The 25,345-nt window shown below is 33.3% G+C and overlaps 2 protein-coding genes and 1 non-coding gene across 3 annotated transcripts; 2 read left to right on the top strand and 1 right to left on the bottom strand.

The window, feature by feature from the left end:
- Positions 1 to 2,063: 2,063 nt before the first annotated feature.
- Positions 2,064 to 7,463, bottom strand: LOC110422969 (uncharacterized protein At4g28440). The gene is made up of 3 exons (XM_021437039.2): positions 7,313 to 7,463; positions 6,451 to 6,681; positions 2,064 to 2,777 (listed from the first exon to the last, which is right to left on the bottom strand). The coding sequence occupies exons 2-3, from the start codon at positions 6,671 to 6,673 to the stop codon at positions 2,587 to 2,589; spliced, it is 414 nt and encodes a 137-aa protein (XP_021292714.1). The 5' UTR covers positions 6,674 to 6,681; positions 7,313 to 7,463; the 3' UTR covers positions 2,064 to 2,586.
- Positions 7,464 to 7,622: 159 nt separating this feature from the next.
- On the top strand, positions 7,623 to 11,363 carry AOR (Oxidoreductase, zinc-binding dehydrogenase family protein). The gene is made up of 4 exons (XM_021437038.2): positions 7,623 to 8,132; positions 8,853 to 9,176; positions 9,771 to 9,930; positions 10,258 to 11,363. Exons 1-4 carry the CDS (start codon positions 7,716 to 7,718, stop codon positions 10,521 to 10,523), a joined length of 1,167 nt encoding a protein of 388 aa, XP_021292713.1. The 5' UTR covers positions 7,623 to 7,715; the 3' UTR covers positions 10,524 to 11,363.
- On the top strand, positions 8,379 to 8,452 carry TRNAT-AGU (transfer RNA threonine (anticodon AGU)). The gene has a single exon. It is a non-coding gene; the product is annotated as a tRNA-Thr (tRNA).
- Positions 11,364 to 25,345: the final 13,982 nt, after the last annotated feature.

The raw sequence follows: 25,345 nt of genomic DNA, 5'->3' as shown, positions 1-25,345 counted from the left end.
CCAAGTGCAGCAGTGACCCCTCAAAGTGGGAACCTGTGTCTAAACGTGCACTAGAGTTGGTGAGAAATAATAAAAGCAGCTTTATAATTTGTTCTTTGTAACTAGGTACATGGCCATGAAAGTAAGTTAGAAATCAGATTTGGCGGATATATATATATATATATATATGGACCTACCACAAAAATATCAAATATTAGCAGGGTAAAGTCCACTTTTGGCTTTGTTACGCACAATTATAACTTTTGGATAAGAACCATTGATGTGAATTTTGCTTTGCATCTAGATTAGATGATCTTCTTGATTAATTATGATCAGAATATCCCATCATCGTTATTAAGAAATTTTAGATGTGCTAGTTTCAAGGCCCACAAAAACCAAACATGATCACGTCCAACGATTTGGGTATCCACAAAGTGCTGCATGCATTAATTTTTCTAAAGAAACATAAAGCAAAACTGCACTCCCAACCACAAGGCAGAAAGTACAATTATTAGGAGGAAAACACTTAAAAATAATTCTCTGCATCAAGGGGCGGGCGTTAGGACGTTCTATATATATATACATATGCACATGTATCTTGTTAATCTGCTCTAACCAAACATTGCTATCGGTAAGTGCTGCAAGCAGCAAATCGTGCTTAATATTTAATCAATCAACATCCAAGTCGTACTCATTGACAATATAAAGTATGGAAACAAATGACTTTCTGAAACGAATTAAACAAGACAGCAGAAGACAACAGTGTGTCTTGTTGGAGGGGGAATTTAATTTCGTTAGAATAAATAGAAATCTCTATTTCTTTCTTGATTTCCATTGGGCAGATAATCAAAAGTTCATATGGTTGCGAAGTTACCAATTTGTCATAAGTTTACAACACGTCAATCAGTCGTAACAGCATATATACATACAAATTGAAATCGATGTCTGTTTAAGAATTTATGTTAAGGCCTAAGTCATGCACATATACATACTCCTTTTTCTATGATCATGTTTGCCAAGCCATGTGAGTGGTCCTCTCACTATGGTTTATTGAGGGAAGGGCATGATAAAGTGATAACGTATGGGAGGCGCCCGGAGTCCCACAATTATGCGCAGACAAAGCTGGTGGTGAAAGCTGCCGGTCTCACTGTGGTTATTGGGTAAGCCGTGGCCTTTGTCGTGTAGTACTAGGTTTAAGAAAAGAAAAAGACAACAAAAAACCAGTAAAAAGTGTTTTAAGTTGTCAAGCCAAGAACACCAGCCAAGTCATTCAATAGGGTAAGGAAATCACAGGCTTTTGAAAATAAGAAGGCACCCAACTTCTAGACGTCAAGTATTTGATATTCCTCCTTATTTTTATTGTCCTCTCTCTCTCTCTTTTGTTCCTTGTGTTATCCAAATTCTTTTTAAATGAGGGGGAATTGACAGGCACTGCCAGTTCATCAAGGGCTAGCAGTTTTCGACAATGTATGCGGGGGGCGGCACACGGTTTCGACCAGTATTGTCCCATGTAACTTGGGCCTTTGCATCCTCTACTCTACTAGTAATCCCCTAAGGCATCTGCGATTGGGATTGGGGTAGACTTTTTGCGTATACCGAAAAACAGAAAACATGTCAATATGATTATTGTTAGTTTATAGTTAAATGCTATGAAATAAATAATCGGCTCGGCCAAGTTAGAATTCTCAAATCTTTGGACCCTTTCATGCAGAGATGGGTCAGATTTCAATCCAGGTATTGGGATCCAATAATTTTGAACTCAAAGTATTGAATTTTTTGAAATCAAAGTTAAATAAATTATTTAATTTGTATTAATTTTTTTGAGCCATTCAAATTCAAATTATTCAAGATTAAAAAAAATTTTCTAACTAAATTGAATTGAATCAAATTCTTCAAGTTAAAACCAGATTTGAAATTAGAATCAACTCTACCAACCCTACACACGATTTACAATAAGAAACCGAGTCCTCGAATATTATAAAACAATTTACATTCCTAAACTGTAGTCCAGGATCTAAGTTCCGCAACCACTGGTTTGAGAAAAAAAAAATTACATATTTATAACCAGTATCGCAAACACCAGGTAAAATTAGTCATACGCCATATATTCTCATAAAGTAGAACACAAGAGAGTAGCATAGAATGCCATGATCAAGTTTATAAAATGAAATACGTTACATCAACATAACTTGGAAAGGTTAGGCAAGCAAGATAGAGAAAGAGTCGTATCAAGTATGTAGGCATACATTCTATAATATTAAACTTCTTAAGTATGATCTAACAACCAAACGACATTTGCTGCCCGGACGAAGAAAAAAAGTCAACAAAGGAAAGCAAGTTCCAAAAGCCAGCTGTTTTCAACTCTAAAATTTACAGCCATCACCATCTGTTTGGAGGTCCAACCAAAAGGTTCTGCTGGATCTGCTGCAGGCGCAAGAAGCAACTTCGAGGAGTACTACACTAGCTTCCAGATTTCTTCTTTCTAAAAGTGAACTTCCGTGAGCATTTTGAAGATGAGATGTCCCGTAGACCAAAGCAACACGTTTAGTGGAGTTAATTTATTCTTGGATGACAATATAGAAGCAAAGCAAACACCACCCGGAAAGGTCACTCTTCAACAACATTAACCAGTTCATACTCAATCAGTGACAGATTGTTGTCTTCTTTCACAGTGAAACTAGCAGGTTCAGTGACCTCAACACGACCCCACTTGTCCACTGCAAGCCTCATTGATCCTTTAAACATGTCAATTTTCCCATTACGAAGAGTTACAGTAGTACCCTCTTTCATTACGTCCACTGCAAAACAAAAAGATGATGCTAGTTCTAGTTAACAGACTTAATCATTGAATAAATAAAACATGGTCCCTTGTCTTTACTATCTGATAAAACCATCCGCATAAATCTTCAAAAGATTGAGGATAAGATTTCATATGAAGTTTCCTCCACAATTCAAATTAAATCCGAAAAGAGGTTTTGCATCAGGAAGAAAGGGGAAAAAATTTTGAATACTATCAAAGTATATGCAGCAGAATGCACTTGAACACCTCAACTGTAATCTATCTACACTCAACAAGACACCAATAAGCTCTGGCATCATAATTGATGTCATAAATTGTTTGCAATGAGTAGATGTGAATGGAATTTTAGCACTAAAATTTTTTATATAGCTACAGATAAATAAAATACAGGCTGGAAGCCTTGTCTGAAGGAGACCACTCGGAATATTTTTACTCCTCCATCTAGCAACAAAAACCAAAATTATCATACTTTAAATGTGCAATTCTGTTTCCTTATAAGTATTGGTAACCAAGCCAGTTTTGGAACTATAGAGCTGGCTCTGGCACATCACAAGCTCAACTGTCATGCCCAATATTCTCATAACAGCATCAAAGAATTGGTGTTTTATGTTTATAAAGTTTCTACAAAAAAGAGGAGGAATAGTGAATGGATAAAAATCACCAAAATCTTGCATATATGTCTACAAGTATACATACCATTAAAAAGTGTGAATTTGTATCGGCCATGGAATCTGAACACTAACCTGACCAATTTACACTAATACTATGTGATAGCTAAAGGAGTATGATGTAAAACAAACAATCGAGAAAAATAACGCTCAACAATAGTTTGGAAATCTCAGTAGTATAAACTCAAATCTCAATATCAAATATCATTAATCAAAACCTAATCCCCAAATCCAATTTCATTAATCAATTATATATGAGCTTCATCAACCTAGGTTTTAAGCCAATTTAACAATATTGAAAGTATGTAAATTATTTCATTAATGCAAGAGGCAAATTTCATTGATTTTCATTACTTTTAATCCAATAATCAACAAAATTTGTATAGTAGCAAAATTCAATGAAATTACAGCTGCAAATTTAACATTAACCAATAGCATAATGGCAAATTGCGTCTTAATCCAAAAACTCATAAATAGATTAAATCCTATTTCCTAAATTTAGGACTAGAATAGACATTCTTTCAAAACTGGCAAGACTGTCCTGCTAATCGTCAAACTGAAGTAGTAAATCACTGTTTAGGGAATCTGTTGCATTGTGTTGCAAGAGAGAAGCAAGCTAATTGGCATTTATTTGGTTTATTTTGTTGCACTTTATTTCTTAGTTAGGTAAGCTTTATTCTCTATAGGGTTAAAACCGAGGTTGATGAAGTTAATCCATGTATCTTCAAGAATGTCCTACTAATGGTCAAACTGAGGTAGTGAATCACTGTTTGGGGAATCTGTTGTGTTGCGTTATGTTGCAGGAAAGAAGCACGGTAATTGGCATTTATTTGGTTTATTTTGTTGTACTTTATTTGTTTGTTGGGTAAGCTTTGTTTCTATAAGCTTAAAACCTAGGTTAATGAAGTTTATACATATATATATATATTTGATGCATTGACAGTGTATAACTTCTATACACTGTCAATCCATCAAATGATGTCACATCATTATAAAATAAATTTTAAATTTTTAAGGCTTAAAACCAGATATTAATAATTTTTAAAAAAATACATAAAAGATAAATACAATTTTCCTTTTTTCTCTCTCCAAATCCCTCTCAAGCATTTTCTTCTTCTTCTCCTCTTTTTTTCTCTCCAACTCCGTCTTCTTTTTCTCCTCTTCTTCTTCCATTAAGAGCAAACTTAACAAAATTGTGCAACTTCAAGAACACTAGGAAAATCAAAGGCTTCAAGGTAACTTTTACCTATAGGCTCTAGTGATATTTAAGTGATTTCTACATCGGGCTTTGGGTTACAATGTGATATAATTCTCTCCTTCCAACCTAGAAGCTTTCATATTGAAATTTCAGATTTTAATCATTGAGTATCCTCTTAAAAATTACTTGCCGTTGTGACTAAAACATATAAATCAATATTTATGTTGCCTAACTAGTTGGCTTGACTATTCAGCAAGTTGTTTGCTTTGCTTATAGCACAAAGTCGAAAAGTTTTCCCGTTCAAGAATTTCTAGAATTAACATATTTAAATAAACAATATTAATCCAGATATCTGTCAGTTTATAGCTATTCTTCTTCAGCTGCAGATTGGTGTAAAAGGAATGTCACAGTTAACCAATAGAACAGATGTGAGATTGAGCACTTGTCATTCAATTGTGCACAAATGCAACTCACAACCGAGAATAAGGCTGCAAAATAATCCCAATTGCTAAATAATCCCAAACTTGCTCTTAATGGAAGAAGAGGAGAAGAAGATGGAGTTGGAGAGAGAAAAAAAAAAGAGAAGAACAAAAGAAACGGTTGAGGGAGTTGGAGAGAAAAAAGAAAGTTTTATTTATCTTTTATGTATTTCTGAAAGAAAAATTTTAGTTTTGAGCCCTTAAAAATTGTAAATTTATTTATATAATGATGTGACATCATTTGATAGCCTGGTTACATATAAAAGCGTTACATTATCAGTGCATCAAATATAAACTCAACATATATATATATATATAGATAGAGAGAGAGAGGGAGGGAGAGAGAGATTTAATTAAATTTGGCAGTTAGATTTGATTATTAATTATCTAACATTGAGATTTGAGTTTATACAATTGAAATTTTAATACTATTGTTGGATGCTATTACTCTGAATTATTTGTTCTACATCAGCACAACTAGCATTTATTTCATTCAATGTCACTATTAGTAACCCCAAATAGACCTCCTAGTCAACTAAACTATGTTAAGAGTACGCAATTCCCAATTCCTAACCTATACTTCTTTCCTTCCACAAAAAGAATAAACAATATAATCAAATCAAATACAGTCCCAGCAGTTTAAATATATGAAACCAAAGGTGCATTACTCACCTAAAAGAAAGAAAAAAAAAACAATACAGAAAGTGATGAGTGACAACCAAATTGCAAAACAAAAAATACAATCAAACATAAAAGGGATAACTAAATTAGGGGGCTCCAAATTTACCACTCTACTTTTTTTTGGCTGCATTGTTATCATTCTACCTCAATTTTTCATGCAATTTTACCATTATTTGGATGAAAAAGGCATATTGCATTAAGAATTACAATTATTCCATTAGGTTTTGTTATGTTAAAAATCTAGCATTTTTTTCCAAACACTACTTAGGGATAATATCAATAGTTAAATCAAAAGTAAAAATAATTTGATTTTTTAAAATAAAAAATACCAACAATGCCACTGAGTTTCTCCTTTTAAAATATATATTGTGAATACTTTATTTTAAACAATCGCTATATGATCATCTATAACGGTTAACATCTACTTTTAATAGTCAAATGGTGAGATTGCACCGAAAATCAGGGTAAAGTGGCACATTGCACCAAAAAATCTAACATAAAGTGGTAAATTTAACCATTATTCCAACCATTAAAATAGACAAATGCAACACAGTTAGATGAATGAAAATGAGACCTCTGCCAATAAAAAATGTAAATCTATTCCCTAAATTAAAACTTGCCAGGAGAAGATTATAAAGAATATACCTTGTTCATTCCTAGCTGTAAAGATAATCATTCCAGTCTCATCTCCTACTAAGCATTCAGCAATTCGCATTTGGCGAACTTGAGGACCATCAGCACGACCCTTCTGCAATACCATCTTCGTACTAACAACCTTAACAGTAAGAGTGTGGCCACTAGTGCCCGGACGAAGTTGGTCAACCTTGGTAAAAACAGGTTTTCTCAATCCGGACTTTGATTCTGCCATTTCAATACCTTTCAAACAATAAAAAAATAACAGAAAATAGAGATTAAGGTCATCCGCAAAACCACAAGAAAAACCAGCATTGAAAAACAAAAATTGCACCGCACTAAAGCAAGCCAAATAACCATGAAAGAAGTGAGGGACTTATAGCAGATGCTTTACTACATTCCATATTTAATATTTTTCAAATCTAAACATACAAATTTATAGGGAAAAAATGATTTGAAACCCCGATTGATTTTTTAGCAAAACTCATGATCCAAACAGTTGGTTGAAAAAACAAGCAGTTAAATTTAGCGTCCAAAGGCAACTCTTGGATCTAAGCAACGCGAAATTCCATCTAATTAAAAAGGAGAGCTCTAATCATTATCGATAATCTTAAATAGAACAGTAAAATCCCCAACTTTTCCCTAAACATTACAGATTTTCATAGAAAACAGACAGATCAGCGAAAAACAGGAAGCAAATCTAACGAATCGGAGTCCTCTGATTCTCGCTTTTGATAATTTAACAGAGTGTTAAAGAACAACGGTGAAATAATCAAATGAAATAGTATATACGAAAAGGAAAAACAGCAAATTGGAGAGAAAATAAATCTAAAGAATAATGTGAGTGTTAAAAAATTTAGGGTTTCGAAGTTACCCTTGGAGACTTGGCGTGCGAAATCGAATCGGGGATTAGAGAGACTGAGTTAAGGTAGAGAGAGATCTGTTTAAGAAACAAAGCTTAGCAGTCGCAGCCAAAGTCGGCTCTTGGAAGGAAAGGTTTTCGCATCAATATCCACCGTTGATAGCCTATTGGACTAGTACAAATCCTTACCGTACACGTATCATCTCTGATTTCGATTTGAAACATAAAGCGGTGTCGTTTGATATTGCTGATGTTTTCCTTTCCCCTCCGTACGGGCACGGCAAAAACAGAATGAAACAATATAAACTAACGGGGTTTTGGGATTTTATTTTATAAACCAGAAATAAGGAGAGATAGAGAAAAAGCAGAAGAGATTATCCGTTGGTAGGGTTGAGGCTTTGAGCAAAGTGGAAAAATGAGAGCCACACTTCCATCAACGACTCCCCAGCTTAGGACTTTCACTTCTCCACCGCTTTCTTTCGACCGTTCCTTCGCTTTCCCGGAAAACAGAAGAAAACTAAGCGGTACCAGCTCTCTTCTTAGGGGTGCACCACCTTCACTCTCTTACGTTCCACTAAGGGTCACTGCCAACTCTCAAGCTGCTGCACCTGCTTCTACTGAAGCGGCGAAAGCGACGGCTGTGCCTAGTGAAATGAAGGCCTGGGTATATGGGGAATATGGAGGTGTTGATGTTTTGAAGTTTGATGAGAAAGTGGCGGTTCCTCAAGTGAAGGAGGATCAGGTTTTGATCAAAGTGGTTGCTGCTGCCCTTAACCCTGTTGATGGAAAGAGAAGACAGGGCAAGTTTAAGGCTACCGATTCTCCTCTTCCCGTAATTCTCCTTTTCTCCTTTTTTTTTTTTACATTTAGTATTTCTTTTTCTCCTTAGTTTTCATGCAAAATTTTCATTTGGGATTAATCTGGTTGCTAAGGAAATGTGGGAATATTAGAGTAGGATTTAATTTGGGTGATTATAGCTTTGCCATTGGAAGCGGCGTGAGAGGATTGGTAAAGGCTCAAATTTCAGTTGGAGATGGTTTTACAGCCATAACTGTAACAGTGTTCTTTACTTTAGATAGCTTTCATAGCTCAGTTGGTTAGAGCACCCGTTTAGTAAGCGGGAGGTCTTGAGTTCGACTCTCAATGAAAGCAAATTTCATTCCTTTTGCATTGAAACTTTTCAGTTTTCTGCTGCTGCCCAGTGACAGATGCTAGACAACAAGTTCAAAGGATGTCTTTCCGAAAGTCTGAACCTTTATTAAGAGGAAATAGAATGGAAAACTTTTGTTATATTGCTATTCATGCACTGACTTTGATTGCCAGATTGTTTTAGAAGAATGAATTCGAAGGAAAAAAGTACGAAAAATAATGAATTTAATTACCCTCAGTTTTTCTTCCCCTGTTGGTGTGCTTGCATATTCTATCTATTACTGAAGGATTGTTTTTATCTGTATCTCTGTAACTCTGTTTAACATGATATAAGCATATTGCTTGTCATGGCTCTTTTAATCTGTAAATTTATGGAATTTTCTTTAACTTGGTTTGCCTGTAGACTGTTCCAGGCTATGATGTTGCTGGTGTTGTGGTAAAGGTTGGAAGTCAAGTAAAGGAGCTAAAGGAAGGAGATGAAGTGTATGGAAACATAAATGAGAAAGCATTAGAAGGGCCTAAACAGTTTGGTTCCCTTGCTGAGTACACTGCCGTTGAAGAGAAGCTGCTGGCATTAAAGCCGAAGAATCTGGATTTTGCCCAGGCTGCTGGACTTCCTCTTGCTATTGAGACAGCCTATGAGGGTCTAGAGAGAACTGGGCTTTCAGCTGGTAAATCCATTCTCGTTTTGAATGGTGCTGGTGGCGTTGGAAGCTTAGCGATTCAGGTATGTCATCCCATAATCATGGATCATTTTGGCCTGCCACCGCCAGAGAAACAAAAAAAATCAATTGAGATTTGTAACAGAATTCTGGTGTGAGAAAACCTAATTTTATCTTATGAATGTTGAATGCCTACATGAAAAATGTCTTTTACTATTTTTTGTTGCACTTGGCATCACTTTGTCTTCAATTTGCTTATGTTCTGTACGATTCTGTTGAGCAGTTGAGCTAACTGGCTCATATCATCCCTGATATTCATTTTATTTGACTTAATTCAGAGTTCAAAATGGTTAATGATAACAAATTCAATTTCTTTTTATTTCTGCCCAATCTCTTATGTTTTTCTGCCTTCTGTTACTCATCATATGTTGTGTTTTGATTGTTATTCAAATTCTGGAAGAGGTAGTTAGTTTGCTTGGTGTGGTAAAGCATAAATATTGTCTTCTAAGCTTCAAGTCAAAATCTTCTTAAAAGATTCTGGGACTTGCCTCAAAAGTTTGGAATAACACACCACTGTTATTATGAAGCTATTAGATTGCTACACACTAGACTTTGTGCATTCTAGCTTTTTTACACTCATCTTCTTCTCTTTTGTGCAGTTAGCGAAACAAGTATTTGGTGCTTCAAAAGTTGCAGCCACTTCAAGTACAGGAAAACTTGAATTGTTGAAGAGCTTAGGTGCTGACTTGGCTATTGATTACACAAAGGAGAACTTCGAAGATTTACCAGAAAAATTTGATGTAGTCTATGATGCCATTGGTATGATTTTATGCTAAGTGTTCTTTCTGGAATAGTATTAGCATCATTTCAGTCATAAAGGATCATTAGAAAACGTAATGAGGATATACCTGATTGTCTCAGTGAGTCAGTTGTACAAGGTTATTCATATTCTAGAAATTCAGTTTGCCGAAAACATTATTACTGTAATCTTTTAGTGCTAGAGCTACAAAAGAAGTGTCTCTAAACTCTGCTTTTTGCATTGCATCTCTAAATGGAATTTAGATTTCTTTGTCAATTTAAATTATAGGGCATTGAAATTTTCAGGGATTGGTGTGCATAAGTGATTGTTTTCCTTTTTGATTACAGGGCAATGTGATAGGGCAGTCAAGGCAGTGAAAGAAGGTGGCAGTGTCGTGGCCCTAACTGGTGCTGTCACACCTCCTGGTTTCAGATTTGTGGTTACTTCCAATGGAGAGGTTCTCAAGAAACTTAATCCATATTTAGAGAGTGGAAAAGTGAAGCCAGTGGTTGATCCCCAGGGGCCGTTCCCATTTGCTCAGGTTGCTGAGGCTTTCTCTTACATTGAAACGAATCGTGCTGTTGGAAAGGTAGTTATACACCCAATCCCATAAATCCAGTAGAACAAAGAAAAGGGAAACAGCCATTTTGTATTGCATGCTGCAAATCCCTCTATAGTTAAATAAGAACAACAAATGCCAGTTTATATCAATGAATTAAGACGTTATGAGATTTTGCATGCTACGTAATACGTTTCCTTGGTGTTTGGTAGATTTCTCGTTAAGTTTGAAGAATGAAGAATCACAAAAATATCCTCTTCTTTAAAGGAATGAAAAGGTCAAGCTAGTCTTCATCATCCAGATAAACTGTTACGTTATCAAGCTGCATTTTTACGCAATGGAAGGCCTTTGGTTCTGATAGAATGCCTTCATGCTATATATGTATTTTCACATACCTAGTCCTGGCGGCTGGTTGTTTGAGCCAAGAAGAGAAACGAATGTCTTTCAAGGGAATACTGAACAATTAGAACTTGAAATTTTAAATTTAAAGTCTCGTATTCAAACTCTAGGAGATAAGACAACAGAAGTTCGTGGGACAATCAGATCAGCTCTCTTTGGTAGCTCACTCTTGAGGTTCATGGACCGTCATATATGTCCCAACTTGCCTAAGTCTGCCTGGCCTGGCAATTTCTGGTTGGACTTGAATACAAGCGCAATGCCTCAAGCCTGGAACCTTAGATGTGAACGTCGCTTCTGCTCAAATTATTCGTTAGCTGCTTGCCCTCCTAAGTCCTAGTCCTATCCCTAACCTTATCGATACAGACAAGGCTGACCAGCAGCTTCTACGTGATTGCCAACAATGTGGAAAATGGCTATATGCCTTCTGTCGCACTCGCAATAAATTCAGTGTGCATGGGCCGCATGTTGGTGTACAGATATATGTCCTATTGTCCTTAGCTTGTGGTCCAACAATGTGTGGAAACAAATTCAATTAACCAATTCAGATGTTTTGCTGTTTTTTGCGTGCCGTAAGCTCTGAGCTGGGATCATTCCACATTCATCCAATAGCTACCAGCTGGCTTTGCTCCTACGGACTGTCTCCAAGACTTTAGGTGCTGCCACACAAGGAAAGTGCAAATAAAGTATAGGATAAAAAGCAAGACATAGAATCACTGGTAATATTTGAAATATATTACATATTATTAATATTTCAAAATAAAATAAAACTATCCTAATAACATTTAAATTTACCACTAAAATATTAATAGTTTAAAATGTTAATGATTCAATTACAAATAAAATATTAATATCTAAATTATCGATTATTAATATTTTCATTAAATTATTAATTATTAATATTTGAAAAATAAAAATAAATAATCATAATAACATTTAAATTATAAATAAAGGATTAATATTTAAAAATGCTTATGATTAAATTGTAAATAAAATATTGACATTTAAATTATCAATTATTAACATTTTAAATAAATTATAAATTTTAATATTAAAAAATAAAATAAAATAAAAACAAATAATCATACAAATATTTAAATTTATAAATAAAATATTAATATCTCAAAATGTTAATGATTAAATTATAAATAAAATATTAATATTTAAATTTTCAATTATCAATATTTTAAATAAATTATAAATTTTAATATCAAAAAATAAATAAAATAAAAACAAATAATTATAATAACATTTAAATTTATAATAAAATATTAATATTTCAAAATGATACTGATTAACTTATAAACAAAATATAAATATTTAAATTATCAATTATTAATATTTTAAATAAATTATAAATTATTAACTTTTAAAAAAATAAAATAAAAATAAATAATTATAATAACCTTTAGATTATAAATAAAATATCAATATTTAACTGATCAATTATTAATATTTTAAATAACTATATATTATTAATATTTTAAAATAAAATAAAATAAAAATAAATAAGTATATATTATAATGAAGGGTATGTTTATCTTTTTATCCTTTATTCTTTTCTTATTTCAAAGTTATTTTTACCATCCAAAAATTACAATAATTCAATAACTATTCCTATCATATTCCATTCGTTGTACCAAACTATAAAATAGTTATTCTATTCTATTCTATTCTATTTCTATCTTATATTATTCCCACATAATAACTTTTTTATTTCATTCTTATCTATTTCGCGAATCAAACATGTTATTAGGACTATAGATAAGCCAAGTTTCATGAGCTAACCTTGTATAGGGTTATGACAAGATAGAATTGTCTAAGAGACTAATAGCACGTTTGGTTCGCGGAATAGACAGGAATAAAATAGAATAGTTATTCTGTGGGAATAAAATAAAGTAAGAATAGAATAGTTATTACTTTGTTTGGTATAGTGAATGGAATAGAGCATGAATTGTTATTATAACTTATTGTACTATTTGGTTGGTAGAAATAAGATTAGAATAAGAAAGGAATAAGTGATAAAAAGACAAAAATAACCTTGATTATATTAACATTTATTTTCATAAAAAATTAAAATTATCCTTATTAAAATTTGAATACATATTTATCTTAAAAGATAATTATCCATCATAATTATATTTTATCCCAAATGTCAAAAATAATTATAATTTAATAATTATTTTAAACTATAATTATATTTTATCCCATGGATGAGAGAGGCGGCGTTATTGGCGAAACCTAAATCGTGAAATAGTGGAAAAGAGGAAAAACAGCTGAGAGAAATAGGGAAAGGAGGCAGAGTGGCTGAGAGAAAGCCGGTTGAGAGAAAGAGGGAGAGGAGGAATAGCGGCTGAGAGAAACAGGGAAAAGAGGAAGAGCTGCTGAGAGAAAGACGGTTGAGAGAAAAAGGGAAAAGGAGGAAGAGAGAAAAAAAATGTTTTATATGGATAGGGTTGTTATTTTGTAAATTTGAGAGGGGTAATTTAGTCATTATAAATGTCACAATTATTCCATGAGACACGGAATAGACAATACCAAAAGGAGAATTGGTAATAACTAAAGAAGACTTTTTACCCATTTTAAGGCATAAATATTACTGAGGAATTTTTATTCTTTACTGCACAACCAAACCAAACAAAGGTACAATAAATGGCTAGGAATAGAGGGGGAATAGCTACCAAACGTGCAGTAAGTCTTTTGTACTCTCAACGGAGATATCTCATTTTTAAACATTGTAATAACACTTAATAGCGTCTTTAGAAATACTTGTTAAGTCTTTAAGGGAAGGCCTTTTAGGAAAGGAATATCTCTATCTCACGCCTTGTAATGGTTCTTGGTGATATACTTGTAAAATCTTAAAAACTCTTTATAATTGGTGAGGAGTTGACGAATTGTTAGGCAGTCTCACTAATAAAGGTATATGTATAACATACTATCTAAGGTTACCCCTATGGCTTGATGATGGCATGTCTTGGTCCCTTTGTACTTATCTCAATATTGATAAAATATTTTCTTTATGTGGCTCAAATGGTTGCACACATGGCACTTGTTATGGCCTATAATTTCGATGTAGTGTTTCCCTAAACTAATTTATGGCTATTACTTATACTTGCTCAAATATAATAAAGTTATTAGTTGGCTTATGTGAAAGCTTCCATTTAAGCACCTTACAGACTTATGCATACCTAAACGAAAGAGTGTAGTTCGTGACAATTGGTATTAGAGCATGGACAAGACGTGCTAAGTGAAAAAGCAAACATGGTGACCACGCAAAATACACTAAAGGACCATCAGAGAATTGATGAGTTAAAGGCCATGGTGGCTGCAATAAAAGTTTAAATGGTCACGTGTTAGCAAATAAATGAAGTTGAGATAGTCCAACAAGAACTATTAGAGATAATAAATACCTTGAATGATGAAACTGGGGATACATTAAGCACTCTTAAAGACAAATTTAGAAAAATTAAAAGCTCAACTAAATCTCTTGATTATTGATGTAGGTAACACCAATGCAAACTCAAAAGATCGAGGGAAAATGGTTAAAGTGCTAAAGCCTAAGCAATATGAAAGGGCCAGAAAGGCAAAGGAGTTAGAGAACTTTTTTTTTTATATTGGATAGCACTTTCGAGCTATACACACAAAGTCGAAGGAAGAGAAGGTGGTGATGGCTACAATTTATCTTGTCGAGGATGCGAAATTATGGTGACATTCCAAATTTGTCAATGGTGAGTGCCATATCTACACTTAGGTGGCCTTAAGCGAGAATTGAAAAATCAGTTTTTCCTTGAAAATGTAGAGTTCTTGGCTCAACAAAAGTTGCAAGAGTTGACATAAACTGGGTTAATATAAGAATTTGTGATAAACTTCTTCACCTTAATGTTGGATATTAAAGACATGACCAAGAAAGTTAATTTGTTATATTTTCTTAAGGGTTTGAAATTGTGGACTAGGACGGAATTGCAATAACGAAAGGTGCAGGACGTGACTTGAGTGACAACAAGTACTGAACGTTTCACTGATTATAATGATAACTCAAATAAAAGGAAAGACCCTCCATCAAAAAACAATAGCTCGAGCTCCAACAGTGGGATGAAATTTCTAAGAGTTAACAAACCCTCTAGTGGGGGAGGAGAAAGGAAACCACCTGCTAGGGACACACCCTAACCATAAACAACTAAGCCATAGGGCTTTAAACTTCAAGACTCAATATCTTATTTTTTATGCAATGGACTTCATCATGTAGCTGACTACCCATATCAAGCAACTCTTAATACGATATGTACTACTAGCGTGGAAACACCTCGAGCCCAAACCCTAGTTAAGGAAGTTAAGGAGGAGCCAACGCAAATAGGTTCAATTCGATTTCTTAGTGCCTTACAAACTAGAAAAGAAGAAGAAAGACCCTTAACGAGGTCTCATGTATGTGGATGTGTTATTAAATGATAAAAGGACCAAATGCATGTTTGACATGAAGGCCTCTGATAACTTCATCACCTGAAAGAGGTAAAGAGATGTGGTCTCAAGGTTAGGAAAGACTTCGAGCAGATGAAAGCAGTCAACTCGCTAGCCTCAACTATTATAATCAACTCTAGAGACGTGAAGTTTAAGATTAGTTCTTAGAAGGGGAAGGTGAACATGACTATTGCCATTATAGATGACTTTGACTTTGTTTTGGGCTTGGAATTTACGATGAAAGCGTAAACCATCTCATTCCCTATTGAGAGTTGCTTAATGTTTTTTGGGAAAACAATCTTGTGTAATGCCAACTATAATTCTACTAAAGAGTGTGAAGATGATCATATCAATTATTTAGTTCAACAAGAGGATTAAAAAGGGAGAGCCTTCTTATGTGGGCATGCCCATCTATAAAGGTGAAGATAAAACAAATCTGTTACTTGTTAAAGTGAAGTTGGTTTTGGAATAATTTCAAAATATAATGCTAAAATAGCTATTTGGAGTCCCACTATCTTGATGACCTATTGATCGTGAGATAGAATTACTCTTGGGAGTCAAACCATAAGTAAATAGGCCATACAAGATGGCTCCTTCAGAGCTAGCGGAGTTAAGGAAACAATTAGACAAGCCGATCCAAGTGAGATTCATCTAACCTTCAAAAGCACCTTTAAGGGCCCTAGTAGTTTTTCAAAAGAAGTAAGATGGGAGTTTACAATTGTATGTGGATTATCAAGCTTTAAATAAAGTCATGGTAAGGAATGAATATTCAATTCCCCTTATAGCAAATCTTTTTAATCAGTTGAGTCATGCATAGTACTTCTCTGAATTGGATTTGAAATCTGGCTAACATCAAGTAAGAGTGGTCAATGAAGATGATCCAAAAACCACCTATGTAATGCAGTGTGGTGCGTTTGAATTTCTTGTTAAGCTTTTTGGACTAACCAATGCTCCTGCCACTTTTTACACATTGATGAATCAAGTTTTCCATAATTATCTAGACAAGTTCACGGTAATCTACCTAAACAACATTATGATATATAGTTCAACTTTAGAAGAACATCAAAGGCATTTACGGAAAGTCTTCCAAAGCTTATAGGATAACCATTTGTATGTGAAGAGAGAGAAATGCATATTCATGAAAATTTGAATTCAATTCCTTGGCCATATAATTAAGCAAGGTCATATTCTGATAGATATGCAGAAAGTGAAGGCTATCAAAGAGTAGGCAACCCCCAAGAATAGGATTGAACTTCACTCATTCTTAAGGTTAGCCAAATATTGTTGAAGATTTATGAAAGAGTATTCAAAAAGAACTATGGTACTTACAAAACTGATTAAACTGGGCAAAAAGTGGGATTGGATAGCTCAATGCCAACAAGTTTTAGAAGACTTGAAAGAAGTGATGGTGACGAGCATTGTCTTGGCACTCTTAGATATTGAAAAACCTTTTGAAGTACATACAGATGCGTTAAACTTCACTCTTGGAAGGGTATTACTACAAAAGGGACATTCAGTCAAGTTTGAAAGTCAAAAGTTGAATGAAGTTGAGAAGAGATACATGACGTAGGAAAAAAGAGCTTTTAGTTGTAATTCATTACTTACGGGCATGGTGACATTACTTATTAAGGTTCCAATTTGTGGTTGAGCTAAACAATACTTTAGTTAGTCATTTGTTCACTTAGTCGAAACTCACGACTAAGCAAGCAAGATGGTAAGAGGTCTTGGTCAAGTTTGATTTCCACTTTGAACACAACTCTGGAAAGACAAATCAATTGGCAGACGCCTTTAGTGGAAAAGTTAAATTCACAACTCTTAAAGTGATAACTCTGATCACAACAAGCAAAGTAATTACGAATATACACAACCTTGTTGAAGAGAACTTGAAAAGAGATCCCCAACTCATTTCCATCATGAAATTAATGGAGAATGGGAAGTCGAAGTATTTTTGAGTGGAAAATGGACTCTTACTAACAAAAAGGCCATTAATATTTGTTTAAAGAACTGAAAAGTTTGAGACAAAAGTTGATGTGGGAATGCCATGACACTCTTTAGACAGGATATCTAGGTTGGCAAAGCACTGTGGCATTATTGAAACAAGGTTACTATTGGTCGCATATGCGACAAGATATGATGGATTAGACCAAAACATGCCTTATTTGCTAACATGATAAAGTAAAGAAACATAAGCTGGCAGGAATGCTTAAACCACTACCAATTCTGACGAAACCATAGGAAAGCAGTGTATTTTCATATCTCCTCTTCCATGCAATAATTTCATGATATATCCATACATTTATTCAATTTACCCATTTCTAGGCATTTGAATAATAAATATGAAGACAATGATAATAATCTAAGATTCAATTTTGAAAGAAACAAAAACATTGATGAACTTGAGAATGAAGATGATTACACTTTGTCTCTTGACTTGTTATTATCGATCAGCAAGAAGAATGATAGATCACACCTCATCAAAAAGCCACAGGAATAATTTATTGGCATGTGACTATCGCCAACAAAAAGACATTTCTTCAAAAATATGTTGACATGTTCACATGATCATGCTAAGATTTAACACAGATGTAGTGGTATGCAAGCCATTGTTGAAACTACAATGCAAACTAATCAAGCAAAAATTGAGGTGAATAAAGCTTTAAACATGCAGGAGAAAAATATAACTAACGATAACATCATGCACTTAAGACGCGCAAATGAAAAGAAAATCTTCAAAGCTTGCTCTTTAATGAAAAGAACAATATTTGAGATGATAAATGGCCTTCTTTCATATTTCCTTCACAAATATTAAATTATCCATTTGTTATCCCCTTTTGAGTTTATTGAATTCTTTTTAAATTGAACCTTAACCAAGGATCACCCTCCACACTAGAAGGAAAATGTAAAGAAGGATTATTGATAGAGGTCTTACTTTAGGGTAAAAATGCCTTGTATTGATTGGGTCTTAACATCATACAAAGGAAAATAACAAAATGATGAAAAAAGAACAAGTAGAGAAAAGGTTAAAAAGACCTAAAAGGCATACAAAGACTAAGGCTTAGGAGAATCCTTCACATGACAAAAAATTATCCTTAGTTTGATTACCCTCAAATACATATTTTGGGCCAATTTACCTTTTTTTGGGAACCCCTAACCTTAAAAAAAAATATTCAAGTTGAAAACCTAGGAAATGGGCAACTTGAATACAAAGGAAAATACCTAAGTTGAAAACCTAAAAAGGCAGTTTAAGAATGAGGGGCAAGCATTAAAGTTCACATAAGCTGTTGGCAAGATAGAAGCAAGGTTTGATCAAATGTGCTTAAAAAATCAAGGACAACATTGAATGAGTTTCTTTCTGTAAAGAATCTTAGATCAATTAGAAATTGTTTGAATGTTCATTATTCAGATACAAATTTGCTATCCTAATTCACAATTCTTTTTCTTACTCGTAATTTTTCTTGGAACATCAATTGTTTCCCAAATTACCCTTATTTTCCACCAATTTCCCATTTTACCATGAATTGAGGAGATTTGAAAGTGCATTACATTTGTCATTAAATTGAAATGATAATGAATAAAGGATTAACAACATGCATTGAAATATTTGGAAAAAAAAAGAGAAAATAATCAATTATGAATGAACAAAGAACAAAATGACCTTAATCTCTTGGTGATGAAGAAATCTAAAAGCATGCAAAAAAAATGGGGGTTAAGCCAAATGCAAGAATTTCAAGAATAAATCATGATTTCATTGAAGAACACAAGAGAAAGAATCAATGATGGAATTTGAGGACCTTTGAAAGACCATAAATATGGATGCATAATATCAGCATAGTAGTTAAGCATTTGCATACCATGATAGCATTTTGCATCATATGCATTAAAGATTCCTTTTGAAGTTACGTAGCTTTATTCTAGATGAGGAGCTTATTTTCCTTTTAAAGTTATGCAACCTCATTCCAGATGAAGAGCTTATTCCTTTTAAAGTTACGTAATCTTATTCCAGATGAAGAGCTTATTCATTTTAAATTTATATAGCCTCATTCTAGATGAGGAATTTATTCCTACGTTAAAGTTACGTAGCCTCATTTCAATTGAGGTACTTTTTCTTTGAAAAATAATCTTTTCAGCTAAAATAGTGTTTACGTCTGTGCACAATTCATGGTTTCCAAGAAATGTGCACAGAGAGACAACTGTAGACATCCCATTTTGTCTAAAGTGTTTATTGAAATTTTGAAAATATAAAAATCAAAAAAGGGGGAGATAAATATGAAAAAAATAACGATATGTTTGCATCAATCCTAATCGTAGATTAAACTGAAAATCTAAAAAGAGATTGAATCAAAACTTAAGAAACTAATTCAAGAAGGAATAGAACATATTGGCTATAAATATAACCAAGCATAAGTGGCAAAAAAGGGAAAAGGAGAAGAAATAATTGGTAGAGAGATGAAAGAGTTTTTTTTGAGTTTTTAGGTTCTAAAGTTTCAATTTCTTTTTAGATCTAGGAGATCTATTTAGTTTCTAAAGAAACTATCTTGATTAAAGGGAAAGATAAGGAAAAAAGAAGAAGAAAAAATGTCTTAGTTTTTTTATTAAAGTTTTGAGAGAGCTCCTCATTCTTGATAATGTACATTTGGTATCTAGATCTGTGTGAATCCATCTAAAAAATCTTGGCCCATTAGTTTGGTTTTCTTTTTGGACTTTTTAGTCTAATTAGGTGAGTTTTTTTTTTTATCTTACATTATTTTGTTTTATTTTTTAGGACATTTAAAAATTAAGGGTTTACATTAAATAAATAAAAATTCTCCAATGATGGATTCTAAAAGGTTAAGAATAATAGCTTTTCGAAAATGTCTACACAAGAGATATTTCTTGAATTTTGTCATAATTGTTGAGTTTCAAGGAATATTTCAATACCAAAGAATTTTTGTTTATTTCAATCACAAATGTAAATAAACAAAAATTCCCTATTGATGGAATTTCAAGAAGTTATGAATAATAGCATCTTGAAAATTTCTAGATGAGAGATTTTTCTTCAATGCTATCATAAGTGTTGAAATTTTCAAGGAATATTTCAATATCCAATAGTTTTTTTTATTTTAAGGAATAGAATAAAATTAAATATTTAATAGACTAAAAGACATATAATTAATTAGCTACCAACTAAATGGGCGTTGTAAGCGTGCTAATACCTTCCTCACCAGCAATCATACTTTCAAATCTAAATCTGTTTTGATATACCAGAACCTATATTTTAAATGTACCGAAGTTAAGCCTAGGACTTCATTAGGAAAAATAGATTCACCTATAATGCCAGGGCGTTGTGAAAACACTAATCGTGACGAGATTAGAAAACCGCACTAAAATGAGTAATGGCCAAAATCTCACTTTGGTTGGCCAAACCAAAGGTAATAAAATCTCTTACTCTCCTTAAAAGAGTCTAGAGAAAATAAGCACTCCTGCTTACTGAAGAAAATATTTTTTATTTAATATGAAAGCCTAGTTCTCAACATCCTTATTGACAATTTCACCAACAAGAAAGGTATCTTTTCAAAAGAAATCAATTGTGCATCTCTCAATGTTTTCTACATCAATCTATTATTTGGGAAGCTCATAATGGAATATTAGTTGGACACTTTAGGAGGGACAAAACATTAGCTCTAGTGAAAGGAAAATTTTATTGGCCCAAGGTGGAATGAGATGTCATTCGACATATTCAAAGGTGTCATATTTGCCACACTGCCAAGCTTGGAAATCAAAACATTGGAACGTATAAGCCGTTACCCATTCTTGAAGCTCCTTAGATAGATGTGAGTATGGATTTTGTTTTAGGTTTGCCAAGAACTTGAAGGCAAAAGAACTTTATAATGGTGGTTGTCGACAGATTTTCCAAACTGACTTATTTTGTGCCATGCCATAAAATAGATGATGTTTTTCATATAGCTGATTTGCATTTCAAAGAAATTGTACGTTTTCATAGAATTCCAAAAACCTTCACTTCAGATTGAGATGTGAAGTTCATGAGTCATTTTTACAGAACTCTTTGGAGGAAAATGGGAACTTATTTGTAGTTTAGTTCAACAAGTCACCCTCAAACAAATGGTCAAACAAAAGTGGTCAACAAAAGTTTGAGAAACTTATTGAGAAGTTTTATGGGTAGACATATCCACCAATGAGATCTTGTGTTAACACAAGCAGAATTCTCTTACAATAATTTCATAAGCCAAACCACTAGAAGATGTCCATTTAAAGTACTATATGGAAAATGCTCTTTTAATCCTTTAAACCTTCTTACGTTACCAATTTCTCGTGAATTTAGTGATAATGTTGAAGAATGTGCTAAGCAAATCAGGAAGCTCCAGGAAGCAATTTCTCGTCAAATTGCCAAATACCAAAAGCCAGCCAACAAGCGTAAAAAAGCCAGCTAGTTTTAAAGAATGAGACTTAGTGTGGATTCACTTAAAGAAAAAATGTTTTCCTATGTCTCATACAAAATTATCTCTTCGAGCTGATGGACCATTTCGAGTCTTGGAATGTATCAATGAGAATGCTTACGAGATTGAACTTCCTAGAGATTATGAAGTTTCTTCTACCTTCAATGTAGTTGATCTCTCTCCTTACTATGGAGAAGACAAAGAAAATATAGATCTTGAAGGCGATTTTTCTCCAATCTAGGGAGAATGATACAAGAGTATAATATTTTGGTTACTTGCACATTAAGTCAGGTTAGGTTTAGTTTTCATTTTACTTTACTGGCACTCCAAGAAAGTTTAGGTTATTTTCTTATTTATTTATTTAAAATTGTAATAATCCCACATGCGAAGGTTAGAAGTCTCTCTTCCATAGGAATAGTTATATAATACCCTTTTGGCTTAATTGTTAGACACATTCAAGCTGAAATTAAGCAAAGAATATTTTCTTTAGTAAGTAGGAGAATTTATTTTCTCTAAGCTCTTTTAAGAAGAGTAAGAGATTTTAGTATCTTTGGTTTGGCCAACCAAAATGGGATTTTGGCCATTACTCACCTTAGTGGGATTTTCTAACCTCGTCAAAATTGGTGTTCACCTTAGTGGGGCTTCTAACCTCACCATAATTGGTGTTTTCACAATGCCCCAGTGCTTTCACAATGCTCTGGCATCAACCTAGGTGGTTAGTCACACCTAAACAAAAAAGATTAATGGCGACTCCTTTTAAATTGCACTATTGAGTTTCAAGACTCACATGTTATGATAGATATATCAAAAAATAATTGAAAGGAGCCACATGCAATGCGAGAATTAAAGGAAAACTTGAGAGAGAAAACAAGTCATTGCAGAGAAATTTCTTGTATTCTTTAATATAAGTACAAGAACTATACAAACCAGAGTAGTTATACTCTATTACTCACCAACAAATATAAAGAATAAAAAATACTTTTCAAGTTAGTTACATTCCAACTAACCTGTATTTATAGCAAGTAAAAACAATAAAAGAACACTAAAGTAAAATTAAAATATGCATGTGCCATTACCTTTGGCCTACTCTAACATGTTATATGTAAGACACGTGAGCTCCTTTTAATCCATTTCACAAAATTATAGTCAAGCACCAAAACTATGACCATAACATCAAAATTTTGATCATTTAACTTTCCCTGGTTGATACTCCCCTTCAAGATACATGTATATGTTATGAATATGCATTTTAGATAGTAGCTTAAAAAATTGTTTAGGCTATAAAGCCTTGGTAAATAAATTTGCAATTTGTTCTTCTGTTTGAATATAAATAGGTTCAATGAGCTTAGTCAGCACCTTCTCACGTATAAAGTGACAAGTTATCTTAATGTGTTTTGTACGCTCATGGAAGATGGGATTCTTACAAATGTAAATCGTTGACTGATTATCACAGTGCAACTTCATAGTTGTCTTGTTTTTCCCCAAAATCAATTAAAAGATTCTTTAGCCAAGTCACTTCACAACAAGTTGTTACCATTGATTTGTACTCAGCTTCAGTAGAGCTACATGCAACCACCAACTGTTTCTTTGATTTTCAGTTGACTAAGGAATTGCCTACAAAAACACTATAGCCTATCACTAATTTACAAGTATAAGGGCATCTAGCCCAATCACTATCACGATAAGCAGAAACCCTTAAGCTTGAATCTAATTTGATCAATATTTCTTGCCTTAGAGAACCTTTTAGCATTTCAACACCCTATATGTAGCAACCATATGTTCAAAAGTAGGCATATCCATAAACTATGATAGCACTTGCATAGTATATGAAACGTCCGGCCTAGCAAAAGTCAAGTATATTAGCTTCTTTATCAATTGCTTATAACTTGTTAAGTCAATCTTTTTATCTATATCAATCTTTTTTCTCAACTTATGATTAATCGATTGGTGTTGTCATTGGTTTTGTAGCAAGTAATCCATAATCTTCTAAAAGATCCAAAGCATACTTTCTTTGGCACAATGGTATACCTTTAGATGACCTTACAACCTCAAGCCCTAAAAAAATATTTCACAACTCCTAAATCTTTAAGTTTATATTGGGAACTCAAATATGTTTTAACATCACAAGTTGCTTGAGCTGAACTACTACCTATCAATATGTCATCGACATACATTAGTAAAGCAACAAACTCACCACTGCTTGTGTTTAAAGTAAACAATGAATAGTCAGACATTGACTTCTTAAATCCATACTGCACTAATGAAGAAGTGAATTTGGAATTCCATTGCTTTGCACCCTACTTAAGGCCATACAAGGACTTGTGTAACTTATAAACCTTTGCTGAGAACTAGGATATGTACACAATCTCTTCTAGGTCTTCATTCAGAAAAGCATTATTTATGTCAAGTTGATATAAATGCCAGCCTTTGATTGCTACTAAAGCCATGAACACCCTTACTGTGGTTTGCTTTGCAACAAGGCTAAAAGCCTCATAGTAGTTAAAACCATTTCTTTGGTTATAACCCTTGGTAACCAAATGTGCCTTATATCTGTCTGCTCTGCCATCTGCATGCATCTTGACTTTGTCGACCCATTTACAAAAAATGGCAAAAAGTCAGAAGGTAAAGCAACTATAGACCATGTATTATTATCTTCTTGTGCTCTCAATTTAGTATCCATGGTGTTGGAGATTTGACCTTTGTGCATTGATGTGTTTGTGTAAACTATGGATTTCAAAACTTTTTCTTTAACGAAAGCAAACAATATAAATACACAAGCAGAATTCACACATCATACTTATTGCAAAATCATGTAACAACATCCATAAAAATCAAGCATCTATAAAGAATGACGAACATACTTTTCCTTGATTATATTCCTCAAAATCAATTCACTAACTAACAATGTCTAATGAATTTTTCTCTTTGATCCCATTAGAATTGGGCAAACTGGTAAACATAAGAATTATAGTCCTATTTCCTAGCTTTCCAATGTCTCTAGAATCATGTCATTTGGACCTTCAAAGAGAAAGTTATTCCCAAATTACTGAAACAGGTTTTTTCTTTGCAAAATTCTCAATTCTTAACTCTAGTGAATTATAGTAAATTTACCACTACACCAAAAATTGATTTCTCAACCAAATAAATGCACCACTTATTCTTCAAAAATGGCTTTCAATTCGAACCTTGAGTGGACAAGGTGTGGAATGCTAAATCGAGATGGTAACAATTGAATTTCTCTCTTTTTTTCTTTAAATCTATGGTTATTTTTCTTGTGAGAGGTTTCTAGAAAAATATACCAAGATTGGAAATCAAGAAGAAAATAAAGAAAGGGCCAACCATGGAGGATTTTTGGAGGAACTTTTGGACTTAGGGTTTCAATCTTTAAAATGATGAAAATTTCTTTTTCCCTTTTACACGGTACGGCCAAGACTTTAAATTTTTGTTTCTTGATGGATTCTTTTGTTATTTTTATTTTTCATTAAAAATATACTTTTGTTAAGAGTCCAAGTTGGTCATCCATAAAGCATTATGGATGTACCATACTCCTTCAATAATAATTAAAATTATAATTATAAATAAATAAGTTAT

This window comes from Theobroma umbraticum, unplaced genomic scaffold (genome assembly GCF_002168275.2).
Source record: "Theobroma umbraticum cultivar Fairchild unplaced genomic scaffold, ASM216827v3 scaffold_20.0, whole genome shotgun sequence".
NCBI lineage: Eukaryota > Viridiplantae > Streptophyta > Magnoliopsida > Malvales > Malvaceae > Theobroma > Theobroma umbraticum.
Note: the sequence above shows the minus strand (reverse complement) of the source record. Positions and strands in the feature narration are given on the sequence as shown.

Excerpts from the sequence above, each read along its gene's own strand:
- LOC110422969 (XM_021437039.2), bottom strand. The coding sequence starts at position 6,673 with ATGGCAGAATCAAAGTCCGGATTGAGAAAACCTGTTTTTACCAAGGTT. Across the intron at positions 2,778-6,450 it reads TACAGCTAGGAATGAACAAG|TGGACGTAATGAAAGAGGGT; the intron begins GTATATTCTTTA and ends TTTGTTTTGCAG.
- AOR (XM_021437038.2), top strand. The coding sequence starts at position 7,716 with ATGAGAGCCACACTTCCATCAACGACTCCCCAGCTTAGGACTTTCACT. Across the intron at positions 8,133-8,852 it reads CTACCGATTCTCCTCTTCCC|ACTGTTCCAGGCTATGATGT; the intron begins GTAATTCTCCTT and ends GTTTGCCTGTAG. Across the intron at positions 9,931-10,257 it reads TGTAGTCTATGATGCCATTG|GGCAATGTGATAGGGCAGTC; the intron begins GTATGATTTTAT and ends TTTTGATTACAG.